Here is a 26,229-nt window from a genome sequence, read left to right on the forward strand (position 1 = left end):
TCAATGCAAAAAGAGCATTTGCTGAAAAGAAGCGTCCAAAAAGATGCCACACTGTGGTAGATATCTGCATCGGAGCGCCTCCACGACAAGACATCAACATCCACTCCACCTCAGGACCGTACAGCACCGTCACACAAGGACACAACTAATGGTTATTTTGATAATCGACTCAGCTGTCGATTCATTTCTTTCCATGTTTTCACAGATATACAGTAGGAGGCGCTGTTATGGAACGAGTACAGCATCTCCGCATCCAAAAACAAGTGAAGATGATGATGCAAATCTATGTTTTGATAATGATTCTGAATCTGATCCTGATGCAGTCTTTGACAAAAACACAATTTTCTCAGCTTTTTGTTTGATGTTTTTTTGGGGGGTATAAAATAAACCCACATTCAAGTGTTGATTAAAAAAAGAATGAATGTAGCTAAAATATTTTTTTAAAGCAGAGGTTTTGTTCTGTTTTTTGATATATTGACTGTTTACAGATTCATACAACAAAATATTTTTGCGGCAAAGGCGATTTTTGTAAATAAGATAAAAAAATGCTGATGCTTTTTGGCAATTTTTAAAACAATGCTGACGGGGAAAGAGTTAAAACGTAATAATTTCAATCAAAATAATTAATTTAATCCATACTAAACATGTTATTCGTGACCCTTCCCAATGTTGTCCTCCAAACAATGTGTAATTTGAAGCCTAGGAAAACAAATCTAGTGAATATATCTCTGTAAGCTCTGCTACACATTGTGTAAAAAATGATAACACAATGTTACTGTTTAACTAACAGTTACTAACTTTACTGTTTACTTCAGCGTTTCCATAAAAATACAATTACTTGTGTTACATGTAGAATTTTAAACCTGTTTAAAATGAGAATTATTGCTTTAAAAAAATGAGAATTATTGTAACGTATGTCTGTTTGATGCGCATGCAGTCATTCAGTGAAGTCTGAAGTTCAAGGACGCTTGCTAGCTATCAGGACTAGCCTGTGTGCAAAACCGAAATAATTGCGTAACATTTTGAGAAAAGGACACTGTGAAGTGTAAGTTAAGCACCGAGGAAAACATGTCTGACGAGACCAGCTGCACTGAGCTTAACATAATCATCCTCAAGCTTAGGTCACTTCTCCCGCAGCAGCTTCTGTGTCCTCTGCTGCTCAAAAGTGTGCGATCAGGTGGATTTTTAATGTTTTTTTAATGAAGTTTCTTCAGCACATCAAGGCTGCGTTTATTTGATTAGAAATACAGAAAAAAAAAGTAATATTGTGAAATATTATTACAGTGTATATTAAAATAGAAAACGTTATTTAACATTAATCTAAGTTATTTCTGTGATGCGCAGCTGTATTTTCAGCATCATTACTCCAGACTTCAGTGTCACATGATCTTCAGAAATCATTCTAATATGCTGATTTATTATCAGAGCTGGAAACTGTTCTGCTCCCAAATATTTTTTTGGAAACTGTGATACTTTTTTCAGGATTCTTTGTTAAATAAAAAGAACAACATTTATTCAAAATATGAATTAACAATACACACGACCGTTCAAAAGTTTGGGGTCAGTACATTTTTATTATTTCTTAAAAAAAAAAAAGAAATTAATACTTTTATTCAGCAAGGATGTGTTAAATTGAAAAAGAGTGATAGCAAAGACTTATATTGTTAGAAAATATTTGTATTTTGAATAAATGCGGAACTTTTTATTTATCAAAGAATCCTGAAAAAAGTATCACAGGTGCCAAAATAAAAATATTTGGGAGCACCACTGTTGCCAACATAAATAATTCTAATAATAAATCAGCATATTAGAATGATTTCTGGAGGATCGTGTGACGCTGAAGACTGGAGTAATGATGCTGAAAATACAGCTGCTGATCACAGAAATAAATTAGATTTATTAAAACAGAAACCATTATTTTATATTGTCATAACATTTCACAATATTACTGTTTTTTTGTATTTTTGATCAAATAAATGCAGCCTTCATGAGCAGAAGAAATTTCTTTAAAAAACAAAAAATCATACTGACCCCACACTCTGAATGTGTTTTGTCCATAGCAATGCGCTGTTCTCGACTGTAAGTGATGTTCTCCATGAAGCGCAGAATCAAACGTGATGGATTATGAGCGTGTGTTTTGGCACCTGTCGAGCCTCTGCATGGCCAGCGCCAGCGTCTTCTGCAGCTCGAGGATGATCCGGCTGGACGGGTGAGCGGCGCTGTACTGCAGCTGCAGCGGGCGAGAGTACTGACCCAACGAGGACGAGTACAGCAGCAGCTTCTTAGGAGGCAGAGGAGGAGACGGCTTGCCCTGCAGACACGACGAGTCTGGACACACACACACACACACACACACACACACACACACACGATCCTCTGAGCATCATGTGACGATCACACTGCAGTCTATGGTCAAGATTACAGTTAGAACATTTTCATTACTTGAAAGATAAAAGTTAACTGAAGTGAAATAAATACTAATAAAAATGACAAAAACTTTAACATTAAAATGAAAACAGAAAATATATAAATAAAGCTTATGCAAAATATTAACAAAGACTATAATAGCACGTCAATGACAGTAAAATACTGATTCAAACAGATTCAAATATTTAATTGCTTTAAGTCTGTCTGCGTGCATCTGTTTTACTGAACTTAGCCATACTTTCATGACTGCAGCACGCAGAGCACGCCACACACGACAAACACAGGTTGTGTGACAGGAAGTCTAACTTATAAGACCTTTTTAAGCCCAAATTAAGAAAATTTAAGGAATTAAAGAATGGAGAATAAAGTAAAAAAAAAAAAAAAGTTTAAAGCTTAATTCTCTGCTTCCGAACACTAGAATATAGAAAGAACTGTGACTGAACCGTCACTGCAGAAGAGTGTTGTTCTTCCTCACTATTATCATCTTGTTTTCCAGTGTTATTCCCAATTTTATTTTGTGAAAATTCACATAAAAATCTTCAAACAAATATCTTAGTCTGTCACTTGAAGATGAATGAAAGTCATATTGGTTTGGAGCAACATTAGCGCAAATTAATAATTTTATGGTTTGCAAATACTTTTTTTTGCTTCAAATCAAAGGGTTTGATGTAAACAATCAGAGCTGTTGATGGATTCATGACTCACTCGTTACTGAAGAACCTTTCAAAACCTTCAGGAGACATGCTCTTTATCAGGACACTGTGATTGGTCAGTCAGGAGGTGTGTGTTTCTCAGCTGCGCTGTGATTGGTCAGTCTGGAGGTGTGTGTTTCTCAGCTCTGCTGTGATTGGTCAGTCAGGAGTAGGTTTGTTTCTCAGCTGCGCTGTGATTGGTCAGTCAGGAGTAGGTTTGTTTCTCAGCTGCGCTGTGATTGGTCAGTCAGGAGTAGGTTTGTTTCTCAGCTGCGCTGTGATTGGTCAGTCAGGAGTAGGTTTGTTTCTCAGCTGCGCTGTGATTGGTCAGTCAGGAGGTGTGTGTTTCTCAGCTGCGCTGTGATTGGTCAGTCAGGAGTAGGTTTGTTTCTCAGCTGTGCTGTGATTGGTCAGTCTGGAGTAGGTTTGTTTCTCAGCTGCGCTGTGATTGGTCAGTCTGGAGGTGTGCGTTTCTCCGCTGCGCTGTGATTGGTCAGTCTGGAGGTGTGTGTTTCTCACCTGTGCTGTGATTGGTCAGTCTGGAGAAGGGTTTGGGCGGCAGGGCGGGAGGCTGTTTATGGATGAGCTGAGGTTTGGGGGGCGGCTCCTGAAGGTCACTGGGGAAGGTGACGGTTTTCTTGGGAGGAAGCGTGAGCGACTTGAGCGTGTTGTCCTGAGCACATACTCCTCCATCCAGAGACAAGCGGAAGTCAACAGCGGCTGAGAGAACAAAGCGTTAGAAACACATGAGGAACATCATCATCATCATCATCATCATCATCATCATCATCATCACTCCCGTGAGACTCTACGGTCCTGCTAACTCTGAGAAGAAAGAGCCGGACGCAGCAGAACAAAGCGCATTATTCAGCTCATGAAGAGCTTCGTTATCTGAGCCCAACTCATTAAAAACTGCCGTTAGCTAAAGCAGCGCTTTCATGCTATTTCACGGCTTTCATGTGCTTTAATTATCTTGACACAATGAGGTAAAACACATACCATCTGAATCCAGAGCCTCACACGTGACTGAGCTGGCGGTGAAACACTAAAAATAGTGTGTCAGGTGTTTCATAATTTATAGACTAATAAAACAAACACACTTCTGATGACAGACACACTTTAGTGTTTAGTAAGGCTGCTCGATGAATTGTATTCATGATCACGATGTCTGCTTCTCTTGATTCATTAAGCATAATAATCTATGACTTTTGCCCGCTGGTTATTTATTCAGAAAAAATATTATTTGGGCTTTTGGAGTTATGTTGCATTGGAAACAAGCCTCCACAAGCCTTCACTTTTTTGGTTGCCAGATCTCAGGAATACAAATCCCCCAATCAGAGCTTTTCTCTTAAAGCGATACTTTTTCTGCCCAGTGGTTTACTTAATCTTCCCAACCTGGCAACCACATGCTCGTGCTCGATCCACATTACAGAACAAGTGCTGATGAACTGATGAGTTCTGATGAGACTGACGTGAAAGCGTCAGTCTGTTTCCTTCCAGGAGGACACATATATGTGAGCAAACCATGCTGGTCGACGTTCTCTTGATTTGTGCTAATGTGAAAGAGCAATGATTCTGATGAGATGTAAAACAAATGATAAAATGGCAATAATTGTGATTAATAATCGTGATCATATTTTTGAGCAAAATAATCACGATTAACGGTTTAAGCATCTGCATGCAGCCCTAGTGTTTAATTATTCAAGTGAACACCTAAACCTGCCTTTCATTGTGGTTTAAAATATATGAGTACATTTATGCAGTTATTTATATTCCATTGAAAACATTAGGCTGTCAGTTTATTTCGCCTGTTGTTAATGTTTTTGTTGCTGCTGCAGTTATATATGTTTTATTGTTGAGATATGAATATGAAATTGAACAAAAACACAAGTGAAAGATTAAATAAATATTGCTTCTTCAAATAATCAGTATTGGCTATAAATACACAATATAGGTTGATCTCTGATAGTCTGCATGATGATCAGGAATCTGAGATCAATCAGTAATAAAGCAGGCCACGGCTGCTCATCCAGATAATGGGCACACACACACACACACACACACACACACACACACACACTGACCGGTCCTCTGTCTGTCCTCCGCGGGCCGCTCGCAGTCTGAAGGCAATCCGTTCTCCATCACAGCCGCGATTCTGGAGTCTGTCCCAGAACAAACACACGTCAATCAGCCGCACTTCTGCGAGGTTAGGATGATTCCTGAGGTGCTCTCATAATGCTAGCAGGATTCACACCAACAAACACACATCATTTAGAAATAAAAGGTCATTTTCTACACTGATTTTAACCTTTTATTTTGAACGGTCTGTTTAATACGGAAGCCCATTTCTCACAATTCTGAGCTTTTTTCTCTGAATTCAGATTTTTTTCTCTGAACCCTGACTTAATAAAAATAAACAGAGTAAGTGCAACTTCTTATCCACGCAATATTCTTATAAACTGTTTAAATGGGCATGTCTCCTTTAAGGCTTCAATGTAATCGTCCACTGCTGTGATTGGCTGACATCTTTGCATATCAAGTAAGTATTACACGTGGAACTCTTTTGAAGATGTTTACTACATCGTTACGATGTCAGCTGCTGAGGTGAAGCGGTGAAGAGTGTTGATTGTGTTATATTTAGATCAGGAGGTTCATCACAGAATAGCAGGAAGAAGAAAATGAGCCTTTTTTAGCAGCTTGGTTTCAATAAAAGCTGTTTTTGGACATACAAGGATGTTTTGAGTTCTGAAACATACAGTATGTTTTTATAGCATAATGACCACGTAGTTGTCAAAAGATCAGGAAAAATGATAAAAAATAGATTTCTCAGTTTGTTATTAAATATTATGTTCGATAATCGTAGTCTAATGATTATTTAGTTACAAATGAACATGACAGCTGAGGTGCTAATATTCAAAGTTAGGAATCAGAAGACACGGCTATTTTAATGTTCAGTGTTCGATAGTGCGATGTGAGTGCATTTATAAAACGGATGATTCTGATTGGTTGAGCCGCGTTCGAAGCTGTTGTAAATTACTCTACAAACACACGCCTCTTTGCTTCTGTTGTTGCTCGGCAACCACTTTGTTGCAACCACAACTGTTTCTGAGGAACTACATTGTTTGGCGGAAGAATAATGTTTTTATTAATATCATTACATTTTATTTTATTTGCTTTGTTTTATTTTGTGAAACCTTGCTACGTATATGGAGTTCTATAAAAGCAATAAGCCCCGTGAAGCCGTGGTTTACAGTGAATTTATAACAGCTAAGAGGGTTTTAGGCACGACACGGAAACACCCCTCAGCTGTTATAAATTCACTATAAACCACGGCTTCTTGGGGCTTATTGCTTTATTTTGTACCGCATGTATTTGATTCATTTTCATGTAAGATATGAAATGAATGAGTGCTGCTGTCGGTTAAAGGGTTTGTGTTTCACCAAACTGCTATCAGACACTGAAAGTGTCAGAACTCAACACTGCTCCAGTGGACACATGGCGTGAAGGTCAGAGGTCACGAGGTGTGAAAGCAGAACCTTTCTCAAAGATCTCCTTCAGCACTCCTCGCTTGATCAGCTCCTCTCGGCTCTGCCGCACCGACATCTTCCTCTCCAGAGCTGAAAACACACACAGACGAGAGATGAAGAGCATCTGAAGACACAGAGAGCTCACAACCAGAAGATGCCAGACCGGACACATTCCTCAGATGCGTTGTGATTTATATGCAGTGAATACTACAGTAAATCCAGTGAAAGTCAAGTCTAGGGCCCTATGAAATCAGTTTTATTATTACGTTTAAATTTTTCTGGACTCCTTTTTAATGGTTAAATTGAATTTCATTCATAAAAAGCTTGCCTAACCAATTAAAATCATGAAACTTAAATATTTCATATAAATTTATTAAAAGTTTAACAAAAACGACATGTTCAGGGCCCTATTTTATTTTTTTCAAATTCTGTTTTAGCATGTCTAATTTATTTGAATGCATAAAAACTTAATTTATTCAAATTTATTCTTACAATAGCCTTATAAAACGTTTTTATTTTCATTAATTTATTTTCATTCATCCATTCAGCCAAGAAACGATAAGGTAGCCTCGATTTAAACAATGAATGTTGTGCATTTAATTTTTACTGGATATCAGCTGAAGACATAAAACAATTTCATTTATTTATCTTTTAATTATTGAGAATTATACAATTTTTTTTTTTTTGGCAAACATTAAAATTAAAACATGGAAGAAATGCGTAATTATTCCTTAAAGTTCTAATAATTATATTATTATTATTATTATTATTATTAGTAGTAGTAGTAGTATGCACATTCAAACAATAGTAACGTATTTCTGGCTCAATGTCTTCAAGTTAAACCAAACTTTTATTCTGACAGGTTGCCGTGAATACTTTTACATTTCTGTGTATGTATGTGATGCTAGTTTTACTCAAATAAAATGGTAAAATCAGTGTTGCCAAGTGTGCGGTTTTCCCGCAGATTTGAGCTACTTTAACCCTGTTGTCGCGGGTTGTTTTTCATGTCCGCGGGTTGAAGCGACCTCAATAACTTTATATTTAGCCCCTGCAATGCAAATTTTACCGGGGAACCTTGCCAAAAAACGTGTTTTTTTACCCCCTGGATTGCAATTTTTACCAGGGGACCCCCTTGAAATGCGATTGGGCTAGTTTTGAGTAGCAATTGGGTTTTGTTGTGAAAACCTGGCAACCCTGGGTAAATGCTCATGAAGTGACTCTCAGAGCAGTTCTGGATGTGTTTATGTCATTTAGAGACGACAGATGCTGAAATTCCATTCATTCACACAGAGACACGCAGAACACACAGGATTCATATTTAAATAGTCTTTTTGTGGCTTAATATTTACAGATACTAGTCCATAATGCGATTTGATTTAAGTGTTATAACCTACTTTTGATTAATTCATTCAAAATTTGACAAATTCCGTGACATTCTGCATTATACGGTAAATAAAACGTCGCAGAAACCACAGGCCCTACAAGCCAAAGCACACTCTCAGAAAAATAGGTTCAAAAGCTGTCACTGGTGCGGCCCCTCTTCAGAAGGTACACATTTGTACCTAGAAAGTCCATACTGGTACCTTAAAGGGACAAATTTGTAGCTTAAGTGTACATATTACTATCTAAAAGGTGGTAAAGTGCACCTTTTGAAAAGGTACCGCCACAGTGACATCTTCTGTACCTTTTTATCTGAGACTGTATCTGATCTGCGTTGATGGCTGAGGTTGTAATCTAGAGTAAACTGATCAATAACTCCATCAGTCCAGCTCACGTCTAGTTTCTGTCTCCGCCAGCGAAGATAAAATCAATGTCCTGAAGGCCATGAGCTTCATTCATTTACCCTATAAAGCTACTCAATCATATCTGACATGCAAATGATCATAATGATCAAATTTAAACCTGTTTCACACTCAATCTCCTGAAGTCTTCTGTCGTCTGACTGATAGAGTCGTTTATCCAGTAAAAGCTCTTTTAGTGTAATTGTTCAGCTGCTTCTCGTGTCAGATCTCGGCTGGTTTTGATCAAGTAAGCGTCAGAATAACTGCAGTCATGTCTCCAGATGAACACTTGCTCAGCTTTAATCACTTTCTAGAAAAATCAGAGCGTCTCAAATCTGATCATCAGGATCTTCTGAGGAGCGTTTGTTTCTTCATCTCTCCGTCAGCACTGCGTTATATGTTTGGATCATTAACATCTCATCTTACATACATTACTGGAGATATAGAGCGACTGGTATTTAGATCATTTTATATCTGTTATAAAGTTCTCATTGATTTACAAGCATCAGAATTTCATCATAAATATCAGCATCTGCAGCAAATTCATATTTTTGCTCAGTTTGAGTCTCTGAATAAAACTGAGCTCCATATTGAGCTGAATAAAATTCCTCCATATTCTCGCTATATGAGCCATAGAAGCCTGAAGAATCAAATATGATACTCATAACACATTTTTATGTCTAAAGTTCAATAATTGGTTCCAAAAACAAACCGAGTTTTCTGACGATTACTTCATTTACAGACCGATGTCAAGACCAAGTAAAGAATATTAAGGAATAAATTGAACTAAACCAGACATGAATATGGACTCTACATGTATTAGCAAAACTTCAAAGTTTGAAAATACAGATCTCTAACAATAAATAAAGTAACAGATCTCCAATTATTTTTAGTTTATTAAAAAAGTTGTTTTCCAGTGCAAATGTCTAAAGATTCATAAACCAGGATACATTTACATGAGAAGCAAAATGATAGAAGATAATTAGTCTTGTTTTCTGGTAATAAAAAAAATAAAAGTGAAGAGAGTTTATGATCAAAACAAGATCAAATATCTGCCGATGGGCTCAGAAAAATGAGCTTTAGAATATATTACATTTACATAAGATACACATTTTCTTGATTTAAGCAAAAACTCTGTTGCTCAGTTTCTCAGAAAACAAGACTTCATGTGTTCATGTTGCTTCTCCAGTAAATGTGTCTTGATTTAAGGATGTTTAGATATTTGTACTGAAAAACAAGACAGCGATACTGAGGAAGAGATTCATGTTTTGCGGTGCGTGCAACATTTAATGCCACGACTTTCTGCCCCTGAACTTAAGACCTTGTTAGACCTTAATTTGTAGAAGAGTGAATTAAGACCTTTCTAAGAGCCGCAGAAAGCTTGTGTCCCTCTGTAACATCACACCGACTGGGATTGCTGAATATTCACATATTCCAATTCATTATCACAATGCATAAATTTACATACTTGATTTATCATCTTACATTCATGATATGCTTATCATTTTACCCCATTTTCAGTTTTGTGCCATAACAACTAAATGAGCAAATGTTCTCATTTATGCCTCCTAATATATCTGAATGACACATCATCATCATCATCATCATCTTCATCAGTGTTTTATGATGCAGCAGTGAATTCACACTGTTTTTACTGCGCTCGAGTGGTTTAAATGTTTGTAGTTTAGAGCCGTGGTTCTAGTCTTTGTTTCAGGAGTGACTGTATTCACTGGATTTACTCCTGCGTATAAACACTGTGGGACGTTGTAGTGTACACACACACACACACACACACTCACAGTGTCATAAGCACAACAACAGATTGGCCTGTATTTCAGGAATCAGTGTGCTATGAGATGTAAACACGTCTGTACGGAGAACGTTTTGATGAAGGACAAATCTCCTCACATGTGCAGTGATCAAGAGCTCTCTCTTGACATTGTTTTCTGCTGAACACACAACACTCCCTCACCTGAGATCCTCACAATCAATAAAAACAACAAGTCGCTATCAGACTGTCATCAGAGAAGAACAACCAGAAACATGATGACAGGGTCTCAGTTTAATTTTCAGAAATTTAAAATTTACAAAGATTTGAAAGTTTAATATTAGAGTACCAAAAACAGATATTTGCACTAGACAACAGGACAAACACTGAGGGAGATATTCGTGTTTTGCAGTGTATGCAACATATAATGATATGACTTCTGCTCAAAAATACCTTTTTAGATCTTAGGCTTAATTTATGGAGGGCAAATTAAGACTCAAGCCTGACAGAAACCCTGCAGCTTCATTAACACACCGCTTTCAGAGACTTCTCAAATATATGTGTTGTTTTTGCCAGATGCAGTATTTTGTTCTTACTGACCATTTGAGGCAAGAGACTTTAATACAGCCCAATCTTTCGCATGATTATGACACATTATGAGATTCTATGATAGCTCAAACAGCAGGTGCACTAGCAACACCAAGGTCATGGGTTTGAGTCGCAGGGAATGCATGAACTGAGCAAACTGGAAGGCGATGCACGTTGCTTTGGATAAAAGCGTCTGCTAAATGCATCAATCTAACTGTACACTACCACTCAAACATTTTTGAACAGTGATATTTTTTTTTAAAAGAAGTCTCTTCTGCTCACCAAGCCTGCGTTTATTTGATCCAAAATACAGTAAAAGCAGTAATATTGTGAAATATTTTTACTATTTAAATTGACTGCTTTGTATTTGAATTTAAACTGTAATGTATTTCTGTGATGCAGCTGTATTTTCAGCATCATTACTGCAGTCTTCAGTGTCACATGATCTTCAGAAATCATTCTGATTTGCTGCTCAACAAACATTATTATTATTATCAATATTTAAAACAGTCGAGTACATTTTTTTCAGGATTCTTTGATGAATAGAAAGATCAGCATTTATCTGAAATAAAAAAGCTTTTGTAACATTATACACTATACCATTCAAAAGACTGGAATATTTTTTTGGGGGATTATAGAAATTAATACTTTTATTTAGCAAGGATGCTTTCAATTGATCAAAAGTGATGATAAAGACATTTACAATGTTACAAAAGTTTTCTATTTCAGATAAATACTGTTCTTCTGAACTTTCTATTCATCAAAGAAACCTGAAAAAAATTCTAATCAGCTGTTTTAAGCATAATAATAATAATAATAAAAATAAATGTTTGTTGAGCAGCAAATCAGCATATTAGAATGATTTCTGAAGATCATGTGACGCTGAAGACTGCAGTAATGATGCTGAAAATACAGCTGCATCACAGAAATAAATTACAGTTTAAAATATATTCAAATACAAAGCAGTTACTTTAAATAGTAAAAATATTTCACAATCTTACTGTTTTTGCTGTACTTTGGATCAAATAAATGCAGGTTTGGTGAGCAGAAGAATCTTACTGACTGGTCGTGTGCATTTTATGTATTTTTGTTACTATATGGAATAAATTTAGCATAAATAAGTATTTACCGGTCGACCTCTGCTTGAACTTCTCGCTCTTCTTCTTCCTCCACTTCCAGGGTTTGAAGAGGCGTCCCAGAGAGGCAAACCTGCTCCTGCAGTGGATGGGTGCCGCGTGCGATCCGGACACCAGGGACTCGGCGTGAATGGAGGCCAGTTTCTCCACCTCCTCTGCTGTAGAGCAACACAGACTCAAGCTGATGCACAGGAACAAGCAGCTTCGCATGATCTCTGCCGGCTGATTCATCCTGTGCATTATTTCTCAGACGGCACATTTTGTGCCATTTCTGCGCCTACTGCTGAAGCTGCAGCGCACATAAGTAGGTCAAATACAGTCCCTGCTGACACACATCACACACACTTCCACTACAGCAAACCATCAGCACAGCTGCACACTCGGGTCATGGGAAAACACAAGGACACAATGTGTTGATCTGCAGTGAAGGAGACGAGCACGTGCCAATCACGCGCATTCACAGGGTATTTATAGCTCCATCCTAATCATATTAACACGTGTGACGCACATTAATCAAAGAGGAATTTAATGAAGAGGATTAAACCAGCGGATTAATATGACAGCATGATCTACACTGACAGAGCTCGACAGCACACTGCAAAGCTGCAACCTTATAGTCAACGAAGCCCAAAACACCCACTAGTCGTCCATCTTAATTATGCCCTTTGAAATATGAAAAAAGAAATTAACGAGGCTTTAGAAGCTGCTCACTTGCTGCAGATTCACCTCAAAATTCATCAAGATACATGGTCTGGACATGTGTGCTTTAAAGTTGAACTGTTTGATGGCAAACACACACACACACACACACACACAGACACACAGACCATCTCAAAATCCTGTTCACGTGATCGCTGTCGTTGCATGTATGAATGAACTTGTGTTTTAATAAATTAATACATAAAAAAGCTTAAATGTAAACAACAGGAACACTTGTTCCACCCATGTTTTTAAACTGACATTGGCTTAAATATGCAATACTCACGGTGTCAGATGCTGAAAAAATACAAATTTCCCCCAAACCAATTAACCCAAATATTAACTGTACAGTCTGCATGAACTAGAAGTTATGACTGACTTTACTTCAGTATTGTGATGTATTTCTGAACAAATTTTCAGATTTTGACTTAAAGCTGACAAAAAAACAAAAACAAAGAAAAACCAAGTTTTTAATTGTTTTAATTGAATTAAATTTGAATTCACAACAAGACCAGTAATTGTGTGTTAATCAACACAGCCAAAACAGCTCTAAAGCCATCTGTGTGACACGTCTATCCACTTTATTTTGCGACACGGAAGTCAGCTATTTCCCTGAATGCGAGTGACTTCGGATTCATTAACTGTTATATAATAGGACAATCACAAAAAAAACAAACTATTTGTACTACAAACCAGTGTGCTTATAATTTACAACAATAAACCAAAAAAAAAAAATATTATACAAAAATATAGCAAAAGCAGAACCGCTTTCAGCAGCGTTCACACACAGGACAGGAACAGAAGCAGCAGCTCCAGACCCGTTTTTAAAAACCCAACTATTTTAACTTGACACGCCTTATTAAAAGCGCAACGCTCCTGGCGCCCCGCGACGCACACGTGTGTACATTAGGCCAATCATTCAGAACTGTAACGCGTCCAGGGTTTAACGCGACACTACGGCCAAAGACGCACAAGAACACGCCGCTGTAAAGCACAGAATTAAACGAGAGTGAACGCGGAACGCAAGCGCGTCAGTGTGAACAGCTCTCTCGCGTCGCGTCGCGTCGCGTCGCCGGTGAACGCGCTGGTTACTCACCGTCCTGCGCGAGGCTGCCGCGGCTGCAGTTGCTGCATATGTGTTTGATCTCTTTGCCGATGTGGCAGTGGATCATGAAGGGCATGTTGTTGTGATGCTGCTGCTGCTGCGGATTCTTGTTCTCCTTTCTGTAGTTCAGAGACATCATCCTGATCAGGCTGAAGCCCTTGTTCTTCGGCTTCTCCATCGCGTTCCCCGCGGGCGCGTTACTGCCCCAGCTGCCGTGCATGAGCGTGTGATCCGCCGTAGACATGATGGTGACGGCGAGGCTGATGAACGCGTATCTGAGCGGCACTGAGCGCGCTCTCGGTCTCCAGCTCAGCTGAGATGCGCAGTGAACGCCGGTCCTTCCGCCTCCTGTGGGCCACACACCGGAACTGCAGCGCAGGGCCGTGTCTCAAATCGCAGCGAGCTGCCTGTGTGCACAGCAGTTCTGAGCCTCAGAGATACCTGAACCGCGTGTATGCCTGCAGCTCACTGGGTTTGATGCACAGCTAATGAAACACTACAGTGATGCAACACACACACACACACCAATATGTTACTGGATTATATGGAAGCTACTGTTTTGTTTGCCTCCACTCAAATACACAAACGTGTTCAGCATGCTAACATACCAGTCCTGCTGTTTCTGCAGAATGTGAATTTTCAGTATGCATGGAATATATTTGCTGAAATGTGCAGTACACTATGTGCACTACTGTATCTCACAGAGCAATGCACTTGACTTGACCTTCTGTTTCCAGTGTGACCTCGGAGCTGAAAGTGTATCTCCTGTGATTTTTTAAAGATCTCGTCGTTTGATCAGACTACCAAAAGTGAAGATATTTTACACTAAACTGGATAAGCTGATCTAAATAATCTAACATTTATGTAATGAGATCATGTGACAATAATGTTGCATACTACTTTGAAGCATTTGTTGATGCATACTGCATTCTGCCTCCAAACAGTGGTACTGTAATATTGCAAATGGTAGTATGCTATTAATATGCTGCATTCAGTAGTTGCTACATGACTTCATTATGTCCATGTTTAATTTGTTTGGTGGTATTCCAGTTATCATAAATAAAAATGTAATTTATGTCAAATATACATTTCTGAAATGCAGACATTTCAGACATCTAAACCATACACTGTAACTGATTTTTGTAATTTGAACAGTATTTTACTGTATTATGTACAGTAAGATACTGTAAAATGTATATACTGTATTTTACTGTAAACTGCAAAGGATTATGGGAAAATATATGGTCACTACAGTAAACTACTGTAAATTTACAGTAGTGAACTTGTCCGAGAAAAACTGACCAATGACCAAGTGCTGTTCAGATTTGTCTAATTCTAAATGAATACTAAAAACTGAGATGACAATTTACTTCAGCCAGAAATGTACTTCTGCTTTGGCAGAATAAATATTCAGCAACATCTTCAAAAGATTTCTGAATTTTGGTGCACTTTGTTCTCTATATAGTGTTGATATGGCAGCTAGTAAATACTGTAAATTTGGTTATGCTAGCATGTGTGGAAATATTGAAACCATGTGTGTTAGTTTGTGCCCTGCGCTCTTCTACACATTTTATTAAGTTATTAATTCCCTGGGAATCAAACAGGGGCGGCGCTAGGGGTGTGTGCGCATCAAGATTGAGTTTTCATGCGCATTAAAATTTATTTCTATTGAACCAGCACTTAAACAGCAAAATGCAGCTGCTACAGGTATCTTTAACTTACTGTAGCCTATAAATTCCTGATACCGATATCCCCATCTGACAAAATTAGATTACTGTTACTGTATAGCAACAAATATAGATTTTTTATCATGGTATTATAAGCACAGATTTTCTAGGACACACACATTTAGAAATGACTAGATTATATGAACAGATAGCATTTAGCATGGTCTGCGGCAGACTTTACTAAGTGTCAGGGCCACAAAATTCAATAAACAAGAAGTTAATATTAAGTGATTTAAATCGTGAAGAAAATATTGTCTTTTTGCAAAAACGGTTCTAAACAAAGCCATGTTGTGCGTCTCTGCACACAACAGTGTTTCATTACTGAAAGAATTTACCTTTTTTGAATGCCTTGAATCAGTGATTCACTGATCCACTCATAAAAACAGTTTCTTTGTTCCTGAAAGAATCAGCAGTTTTTAATGAATAGATTGAATAAATGACTCAGTGGCTCAGTCATTAAGACAGTGGCTTGCTGCCACCTACTGGCAATTTTAATCTAATTTTTAAAAGTATCATTCTATTTTTTTCCTATCATTACATATTTTTGTTTATATTTAAAAATTAATTTCATAATATTATTTATGCAATTTGTAAGTGCAAATTATAATTAATTACACTTGTCGCTTTAAAAGAAAAATTAAGCCACTTAGCCAATGTAACTTTTCAGCATAGCCTGTTTTATTTGACTTGTATCCCGTGTATTCTGATACATAAATGAATGTCTCTGGGCTGAGCCCCGGATGTCCACTCACCCTAGAACCGCCCCTGGAATCAAACCCATTAATTCAGCATTCTAGCACTTTGCTCTACTGATTGAGAATGCATTGTAAAAAATGGAGCTTTAATAATTTGAATGTGATGGATTATCAGCTAATTATGTACCTTCCTTTGTAGGTGCGTTCAGATGTAGTATATAAGGTTTTATTAACATCAAAGTGCATACAGCACCAAGTTTGACAGCTGAAGCAAATTCTGTAAACACTGCTTTGAAAAATAATGTTTTTTTTTTCTTTCTTGTGCTTGCAGGTTCATTCAGATCTTTGTGGCACCAAATGCATTGAAAGTCACAGATCAGCTGGCATTCTGGAAAGAGGGTGCAAAGAAAAAGGATCTGCCTGAATCCCATCCTGCTGTTTCTCATCGGAGAGCTTGTCAACTTTGATTGTCAAAATTACTGAAATTTAACACAACACAAACTAATTTTTACTGTATTATTTGATTTTTTTAACACTACCAGTCAAAAGTTTTTGAACAGTAAGATTTTTAATGTTTTTAAAGAAGCCTCTTCTGCTCACCAAGCCTGCATTTATTTGATCCAAAGTAAAGCAAAAACAGTACAATTTTGAAATATTTTTACTATTTAAAATAAATGTTTTCTATTTGAATATATTTTAAAATGTAATTTATTTCTGTGATGCTCAGCTGTATTTTCAGCATCATTACTCCAGTCTTCAGTGTCACATGATCTTCAGAAATCATTCTAATATGCTGATTTGCTGCTCAAAAAAACTATTATTATTATTATGTTGAAAACAGCCGAGTCTATTTTTTTTTCAGGTTTCCTTGATGAATAGAAAGTTCAGAACAGCATTTATCTGAAATAGAAATATTTTGTAACATTATAAATCTCTTTATCTTCTTGTTAAATAAAAGTAGTAATTTCTATAATCCTGAAAAAAAATACTGAATCCAAGCTTTTGAATGGTATAGTGTATAATGTTACAAAATCTTTTTATTTCAGATAAATGTTGATCTTTGGATCTTTCTATTCATCAAAGAATCCTGAAAAAATGTACTCAACTGTTATGATGATGATGATAATAATAACTAATGTTTATCAGTATATTGTCACGCCCCTGGACTGTTTTGTTGTGTTTTGCTCCCCTTGTGTTCCGTGTGACCCAGTTTCTGTCTCCCAGTCTAATTGTTAATTTGATTCCAGGTGTGTCTTGTCTTAGTCCCTAATTGTCTGTGTGTATATATATAGTGTTCAGTTCCCTGTTTGTTTGTCCGGTGTCTATCGTCCATGGTGTGCTTCTTCTCTGTTCCTGTCTGCATTGTGATACCCCTGTTTGGATTAAAGAACTGTTATTTTGAAAGTATTCCTACGTCTCCTTGTTCCTCCCGTAAGCAACCGTGACAGAACACCGGACCGAATACAGTAACCTCTGTGTTTGTACCCTCTGTTTTGTTTCCGTGTTTTACCCAGTGTTTTTTTTTGGTTCCGTTGTGCCCCATGGATCCCCATGTCCGGCCCGAATTCCTCCTCCTCCTGCTGGAGCAGGGGGACAGATCTCTCGAGGACCACACAAGACTGTTCCTGTGCTTAGCTAACGCCACCTGCTACCCGGACAACGCGCTCTGCGCATTCTACAACGCAAGCTTGAACACCGCATGCAGAGCGCTGTCGTCCGAGGATGGTCCTCGGGAGGATTTCGCCGCCTTCGTGGAGTGGACTCTGGTGAGAAACTCCAGACCCAGATCCCAGCCCACCAACTCCCCGCAGTGCGGAGCGTCAGCCCGAGCCCACCGATGACGGAGAGCCATTCCCCGCCACGATCTGCGAGCCAGCGCGAAGCCGAGCGACTGAGCGGAAGATCGTCCCAGAAGTTGAGCCCAAGCCGTCAGATCAGGTGCGAGAGCTGGCAACAGTGCCCACGACGAGGGAGCCAGCCGTTGACGGTGTGAGCGTGGAGTGGAGCTCCGCCCCCTGCACTGTGGCCGAGGGTGACCTGATTATCCATCTGGGACTGCTGGACATGGAGGATTTAATTGAACGGGAATCTGAGCTGGACTTCGAACTGCCCCCTCTCCTCTCTCCGTCGTCCCCGCTGGTCCCGTTCAGCCCTCCGTCTCCTGAGTTCTCCAAGTCAGCCAACTCCGCTCCTCCAGTGCCAGCTCCTCTCAAATGCCCAACCTCCCACCCGCTCCTGCCTCCTCCACCACTGTCGTCTGGCAGCCCCGCTGCTCGCCCTCAGCCCACCATCGATGCGGTGCGAGCCCCACGGGACTGCCTTCCTCCAGCATCGCCGGGGCTGGAGTATCCCTCACCTCCGCCTTCAGCCTCCTCGGCCCGGACTCCACCTCGGCCCGTTGACGCAGCGGCTCCACCTCGGCTCCTAGCTCCCTCGCCTCCACCGTCACCCATCGATCCTCCAGCTCCACCAGGCTCCCTCGTCCCTCCGGCTCCGCCTTGGTCGGGCGTCGACCCCCCCCCATCGCCTCAGGACTCCGCTCCTCCGGCTGCACCTCGTCGCTCCGTCCCACCGGCTCAGTTGGGCTCCTTCCTCCCGCCAGCTCCACCTTGGTCCTCAGTCGCTCCGGCTTCGCCCCGGAGCTCTGCCTTCGCCTCGGTCGCCAGAGCACTCGGCTCCACCACGGCCCCCCGGATCCTCGGCATCCCCCTGGCCCGTCGGCTCTCCGTCTCCACCTCGGGCTCCTCCACCACCTGCTCCGCCGCCGTTGGTCGGCTCCCTGGAGTCGGCGGCCATCCCTCCTCCATGGCTCCTCCCTCCTTCGTCGCCTCCCTGGTCTCTGTCTGCCGGCCCCCTCCCGGTTGTCCGTCCTCCTCCTGAGCCTCCGCCATTGTTCCTACGTCTCCTCGTTCCTCCCGTAAGCAACCGTGACATATATTATAATGATTTCTGAAGGATCATGTGACACTGAAGACTGGAGTAATGATGCTGAAAATTTAGCTTTGATCACAGAAATAAATTACGTTTTAAAATATATTCAAATAGAAAGCTGTTATTTTAAATAGTAAAAATATTTCACAGTATTACTGCTTTTGCAGTAAATAAATACAGGCTTGGTGAGCAGAAGAGAATTCTTTAAAAACATCAAAAATCTTACCGTTCAAAAACTTTTGACTGTTAGTGTACGTACTTGCTTTTGCTTTTCAGTATGTGTATGTTTTGCCATGATACAAAGTGCCCAGGGGACTGTTGTGATGCCCTTTTTTCAGCTAGTTCATCCTAGAGATCAAGACTTGTAATTTGTACTTTTAAAAAGAAAATGTTCAACAATTAAAGAATATTAGAGCTATCAGAGCTAATGCTGATGAGTTATTGTGATTTTTATGGGGTTGGGGTGGTAAAAATCATGGATTACAGTGCTTGATTTGATTTGATTGTTTTTTTACAGGTAAAAAATGTTTAAACTACATGAAAATAAACACTACAGCACTGATACTGTAAATGAAAATATGGTAAAAATACTGTAAATTAAAATACAGTAATACTACTGCACATTCAATACTACTGCAATTGCAGTAAAGCCGTTATTATACCGTAAATGCAATTACAGTAATAGTACTGTAACCATTTTTTCAATTTCCAGCAACCTTTTTACAGTGTAGTGTTGGCCAAATCCTTTATAAAATCTATCCTGTTAACTTCTCCATTTCTAAATATTCTAATATTGACAAAAGTTGCTCATTTTCTGGCCTTATGGAAGAAACATGTATTTTTTGATTGTAGCCCCCTAATGAGCAGATTACAGTGTATTTGACAGAAAGCTGCTCACGCTGTACCTAACAGTACAGCACTTCCATTTCTTTTTGGAGGGATGAGTTTTCACAGCATACTTGGATCACAAACCCTTGGTTCCTGCCATGTCTAAAGTATCTGAGTCCTGGTCAGCATGACAACAACGCCACTTGGCCTTCATATCTGTTCACAACAAAAAAACACAAATTGTCAAAATTAACTGTTGCTTTGTTGCTGCAGATCACTGTATGAACAAAACTTAACGTGTGTTCACAAACTAATAAGTAAAAAACACTTAAATATAAACAACAGGAACACTTGTTGCAATATTACTGCAGTTTTTAAGGCTGTTGTCCTGCTTCTCTGTAACTTGTGTTCTTTGAGTGTTTATCTGAGACTGACACCTAGTAGACTTTTCATTATAAAAGTTCCCCATTTCTAGTCCAGGAGAGTCACTTTCCCACAGAGTTTAGTTTGATTTTTAATTAAATAAACCTGAATCAAGTAGTCAAGGTTTTTGCATTCACTTTAAGCAAGAGAGATGTGTCAGCAGGAGCAGGAATGAGGAACCTGTTTTACAGACTCGCAGACACACCTGTTTTACACACATCTCTCAAACACAGAACCAGGAAACACTGAGTTCAGGGAAATAGAAACTGAAGTGTAGTTGAGCTGTTGTGTGTTTGTGTCTCTGTATTAGTGCAGTAAAATGGCAGAAGCCAGATTTTCTCAGGATGAGTTCTTGTGTCCGGTGTGTCTGGATCTCCTGAAGGATCCAGTGACCATCCAGTGTGGACACAGTTACTGTAAGAGCTGTATTACAGACTGCTGGGATCAGGAGGATGAGAAGAGAGTCTACAGCTGCCCTCAGTGCAGACAGACCTTCAGTCCAAGACCTGCTTTATTTAAGAACGTGGTGTTTGCTGAAATGCTGGAGAAACTGAAGAAGACTAAACTTCAAAGTGTGGTTCCTGCTGGAGCTGGAGATGTTCAGTGTGACGTCTGTACTGGAAGAAAACACAAAGCCATCAAGTCCTGTCTGGTGTGTCTGAACTCTTACTGTCAGAATCACCTCGAACAACATGAGAGTTTGTTTAAAGGAAAGAGACACAATCTGACTGAAGCCACTGGACGACTGCAGGAGATGATCTGCCAGAAACATGAGAAGCTCCTCGAGGTTTTCTGTCGCACTGATCAGAAATGTATATGTGTGCTGTGTTTGGTGGATGAACATAAAAACCACGACACTGTATCAGCTGCAGCACAGAGGACAGAGAAACAGGTATTTAACACTAGACACTGATGAAATATTGCTGACACTCGTTTCATATGTGTTTATATCAGCACCATATTAACAGCTGACAGCATTCACACTGCACACGACAGCAGAAATGAACAGCAGCTGCAAGAAGAGTTTCACTGCTGAACATACACCGTAAACATTTATCAACATGATCTTTCATAAAATAGGCCTTGATTAAGAAACATGAAATAATGGAGTGAACTATTTACCTATTCTTTGACAAACAGGTTTGAGGGCAAATAAATGATGACAGAATTTTCATTTTTGGGTGAACTATCCCTTTAATCTTCACGTTAATGTATGATGGTGATAAATGATCAATCGTTTCTTCTGGAGTTTGAACCTACAGTCATTAGTTATCAGCTCCACTTTTCCTGGATTCATCTGTTCACATGATGATTTAGTGCCAGTAGTTTTCTGTGAGATTCACTATCATGTGTTTGTCCTGCAGAAGCAGCTGAAGGAGACGCAGAAGACGTTCCAGCAGAGAATCCAGCAGAGAGAGAAAGATCTCCAGCAGCTGAGAGAGGCTGTGGAGTCTCAGAAGGTGAGTCTGGAGAAGAAGAGAAGTTTGTCTCAGTCTCAGTTCAGACTCACTGAAGCCTGAATCACTGTGTGTCCTAACAGCGCTCTGCACAGACAGCAGTGGAGGACAGTGAGAGGATCTTTACTGAGCTCATCCGCTCCATTGAGAGAAGCCGCTCTGAGCTGATACGGCTGATCAGAGATCAGGAAAAGCAAGCAGTGAGTCGAGCTGAAGGACGACTGGAGCGACTGGAGCAGGAGATCAATGATCTGAGGAGGAGAGACGCTGAGCTGGAGCAGCTTTCACACACACAGGATCACATCCAGTTCCTGCAGGTAACACACATCTAGAAGAACAGGGTCATAGTGGACTTCACATAAGCTCACATATAGTGTAAGTGTCAAATACTAGAATCTGTAGCTCTAATGTGATATAATGAATATGAGAAGAATGAAGCTGATGCTGTGAAAGTGCTGGATTGAGTTACTAAAGATCAGTCAAATCTGATGTTGGAGCAGGTTTTTGAGTTTGATTTGTGTTTTCTGTAGAGTTTCCAGTCTCTCTCAGCTCCTCCTGAATCTACAGACGTAAATGATGATCTCTTCAGTTCTCTCGTCTCTTCTGATGCTCTGAGAGAATCTGTCCATCAGCTGAGAGACAAACTGGAGGATTTCTGCAAAGAGGAGCTCAAGAAGATCTCAGACAGAGGTAAAGTCCTGGAGATTCATCTGCTCTCAGAAACCAGTCCATCATCATCTCATATCATGGAGAACATCATATTAGAAATGTGTTAGGAATGGATGCAGGATCATGAGAATCACACTGTTCATGTCTGTTGATTTCCACAGAAACATTCACCAACATTGTTCCCAGGACCAGGAACCACTTCCTACAATGTAAGTCAGTAAGAAAACCAGCAGAAAAACTCACTGAGTGTGTTCATGTTCTTCTGTAGAAGCTGAAAGAAGAGTTTATAATTGATGATGTAAATGATGATTAGCACAGATATCTGCTCATCTGTACTGAGACACTGATGATACACTGAAGATTAGGGTGACCCTTATTGTTGTTTTTTTTGGAAATGTTATCCTCTCACCCCCTAATTTGTTTCTCCACCAGAAGTATGTAATGTATGCAAAATACCATCCAGATAATTTGTCATTTAGGGTGTGCTCAAAGAATGTATCTTTTTATCAACAGGCACTTCAAGATCTGATTGGTGATTTTAGCTACATTTTTGTTCACTGATAAGATTTTGACTGTTTCTATATCAGATGAGGAGCTGTCTTGGCCTAGTGGTTAGAGAGTTGAACTTGTAACCTGAAGGTCGTGGGTTCGGGTCTCGGTATCGGCAGTAATTGTAGGTGGGGGAGTGAATGTACAGCACTCTCTTCCACTTTTAATACCACGACTGAGGAATTGAACAGGGCTGCGTTTCCTGATAACGTTGTTTCTTAGCGCGCTACGAAGACTCTAAAGGCATCCCATTTCTAGGCGTGTTCCCCAAACTATACCTAGGAGGTATATGCGACGTTACCAGGTGCTGTCCATATTTTTGCTATTTTAATTTTTGTTTTGAAAGTATGGTAAATACTGATAAAATGTACCAACAATGACATTGAAAAATATACACTTTTTGATATACCATTGAAATAGCAGGTAGCCCATCTGAATTATATAACATTTAGGCTATCCATTATGGAAGCATATGTGTGGCTACATTCAAAATTTTATTTTGCTACACATATGCTTCCATAATCCATCTCATAGTAGCCTAAATGTTATTAACAGTAGAAGTGAAATCTTATTGTAGTCTTCAAATCTGTGTACTGTCTTATGTTTTAAAATCACTTACAGAGGAAGTTTGTTCCCATCAGACTAACACGACAGTCACGACTCATGCTGCTGTAAGCTTTTCTTTTTCTTTTGTTTTCACTCGCGATCTTTACAACACACACACATTACATATTTCATGGCACACTCGTTTTATGCGTTTTTGTCGCCACCTATTGTTGTGGGTGTATTACTGACATGTCAAAGTCTAGACCTCGAATATAAGACGACCGCGTTTTTTCAGATGTAGTTCCAAGAAAAAAACATCGTCTTATATTCGGGACAATACGGTACTTACATGCTGTTATGGTCTTTAAGAATTTCAGCTTTGTTGAGCACACCCCAAACGTTGTCCAATCTCAGTGAAATCTGGTTTATTTCCATTTCTCATTATGGAGAGTTGACTGGGAGGGTGAGAGCATAAGTTTTTTAAAAGTCCAAAAATAAGGACCACCTTACTGAACATGAAGAGTTCAGATACATGAAAAGATCAAACAGATTCATAATTCCTGATTCTGATGTGTTTTATCTCCATCAGATTCCCATCAGCTCACTCTGGATCTGAACACAGTGAATAAATACCTCCATCTGTCTGAGAGAAACAGAGTGATTACTCGCACTGGCACAGTCCAGCCGTATCCTGATCATTCAGACAGATTTGATGTGTCTCAGGTGTTGTGTAGAGAGAGTGTGTGTGGACGCTGTTACTGGGAGCTGGAGTGGAGTGGAGATGATGGTGTGTTTATATCAGTGTCATATAAGAGCATCAGCAGGAAGAGATCGGGTAAAGAGTGTGGGTTTGGATATAATGATCAGTCCTGGAGTTTGATCTGCTCTCCATCCAGATACTCATTCAGTCACAATAACATAGTGACTGATCTCTCTGTGAAGCCCATCATCAGTAGAATAGGAGTGTATGATGATGATGATGATGATGATATTTATAGAATAGGAGTGTTTGTGGATCACGGAGCAGGAACTCTGTCCTTCTACAGCGTCTCTGACACAATGAGCCTCATCCACACAGTCCAGACCACATTCACTCAGCCGCTCTATCCTGGGTTTGGAGTTTATCTTACTGGATCATCAGTGAAACTGTGTGGATGAATCAGAATAGACTGACGAGAGATTCTACCCATAATGCTTTGAGCTGCATGATAAATCAGTAACAGTGAGATGTTATCCACCTTTTTCTTGCTGTAAATATGGGCCATTTGTAGATTCTATGGGTCTGGCTTCCGGTCTCATCTGAGTCCAAATATTTTTAGCTGTACAAAACAGTTTGTTTTGCTGCTTGATATTGAAAATTGGAGTGTCTTACCATATTATATCAACGTATTATCTTAATTATGAACACACTGGTTTGTAATGCAAACAGTTTTGCCGTTTACTGCACGTTCTTCTCGTTATTTCCCTAGCGGCTAATGAACCGGAAGTCTCACCCAAAGGTTTACTTCCACGTTGAAGAAAAAGGTGGATAGAGTCTCTTCTTTTCTCTTCATGACATTAATACTGCAGCTGAACTTCTGTCACTGAAATAACATGAATCAGAATAAATGTAATAAATCCTCACATAGACAGATCGGTGTGTATCTCAGTGACAGTGTGTATCTGTGCTTTTCTCAACCTCTGTTTGTGTTGATTTAAATCAGTCATTTAGTTTTTAATGTAGTGTCTCATTTTTATTATTACTATCAAAACTATCTTTAAATTCACATGATCACACACAGTCAATAAATCATTTTCATTATTTACGTAATGTAGCCCTGGCCTTTTCCAGCATTTTTATCTTCTGGTGACATGAGCCGCTTATAATAATTGGTGTTAAAATATGTAAATGACATGAAATTTCAAGATGTTATATTTGTTCTACATGCAATTAAATAAATTAATTTAAAAATTGTGAATGAACCACTGGTTTTAAATATCACTGAATGACATGAGGGAGAGTGAATGATGATGGAAAAATATCCCAATCCTGACCTAAGTAACGACTAGCTGAATTACAGAAGCACTGGACACAAAAACAGGTAAATGATTTTTAGCCTGAAGCATAAGTGCAGTTCTTTCAGAGATGCTGAAGCACATGAGCATTGAGACAGAAGAGCTGCTAAACGCCACAGAAACACATCCTCACAAGATCAAAGCAGCACCTCCATGACTCAACAAAACCTGCAGACCAGAGCCATGAAGACATGATTCAGCATGAGTCACCGTCTCTACATGAGCTCCTCAGACATTTCAGAAAGGCTGATTTCAGGGATGTCAGACACCAAACCCTGACTCTATGTGCATGCAGAAGAGGAAAAATCACACAGTTAATTAGATGCATTATACTGTTTCAAATGCTAGAGTGTACAATATACTTGATTTCACAACAAACACTGGCTGTTTTAGAGGAAATTGAATAAATAAAATATTAAATGATTAAATATGTGTTCTGAGTTTGTCACACCACAGAAAAATGTGTCATCCAATTTTTAAAAAATAAATAAATAAATAAATAAAAAACACCAAGTAAATAAAATAAGGTATCAAAATGTTAAAATAAGCAGCATCCCAGCTCTCAAACGCTGGGGGCGTGTCTACTGTCTGCACTGAAACCACGCCCACTCTGAGGAGAGCTGCTG

At 39.3% G+C, this 26,229-nt stretch overlaps 2 protein-coding genes across 5 annotated transcripts in view; one reads left to right on the forward strand and one right to left on the reverse strand.

Annotated features, from left to right (window-relative positions):
- The window catches only part of LOC131522208 (phosphatase and actin regulator 1), a 43,115-nt gene that overhangs the window by 9,298 nt on the left and 7,588 nt on the right, over positions 1–26,229 (reverse strand). The window contains exons 1-6 of one of the 4 annotated variants that reach the window (XM_058747545.1): positions 13,715–14,199; positions 11,913–12,074; positions 6,656–6,736; positions 5,204–5,281; positions 3,639–3,839; positions 2,145–2,328 (exon numbers count right to left, since the gene is read on the reverse strand). In XM_058747545.1, coding sequence (XP_058603528.1) covers positions 2,145–2,328; positions 3,639–3,839; positions 5,204–5,281; positions 6,656–6,736; positions 11,913–12,074; positions 13,715–13,967 — 959 coding nt within the window. In that variant the 5' untranslated portion in view covers positions 13,968–14,199. Of the gene's footprint in view, positions 1–2,144; positions 2,329–3,638; positions 3,840–5,203; positions 5,282–6,655; positions 6,737–11,912; positions 12,078–13,714; positions 14,200–26,229 lie in introns of those variants that run through there. The other 3 variants (XM_058747539.1, XM_058747564.1, XM_058747553.1) reach the window with 3 other exon arrangements.
- On the forward strand, positions 20,142–26,126 carry LOC131522198 (tripartite motif-containing protein 16-like). The gene is made up of 6 exons (XM_058747528.1): positions 20,142–21,219; positions 21,692–21,787; positions 21,868–22,101; positions 22,315–22,474; positions 22,615–22,662; positions 24,138–26,126. Exons 1-6 carry the CDS (start codon positions 20,647–20,649, stop codon positions 24,704–24,706), a joined length of 1,680 nt encoding a protein of 559 aa, XP_058603511.1. The 5' UTR covers positions 20,142–20,646; the 3' UTR covers positions 24,707–26,126.

Source organism: Onychostoma macrolepis, chromosome 02 (genome assembly GCF_012432095.1).
Source record: "Onychostoma macrolepis isolate SWU-2019 chromosome 02, ASM1243209v1, whole genome shotgun sequence".
NCBI classification, from domain to species: domain Eukaryota; kingdom Metazoa; phylum Chordata; class Actinopteri; order Cypriniformes; family Cyprinidae; genus Onychostoma; species Onychostoma macrolepis.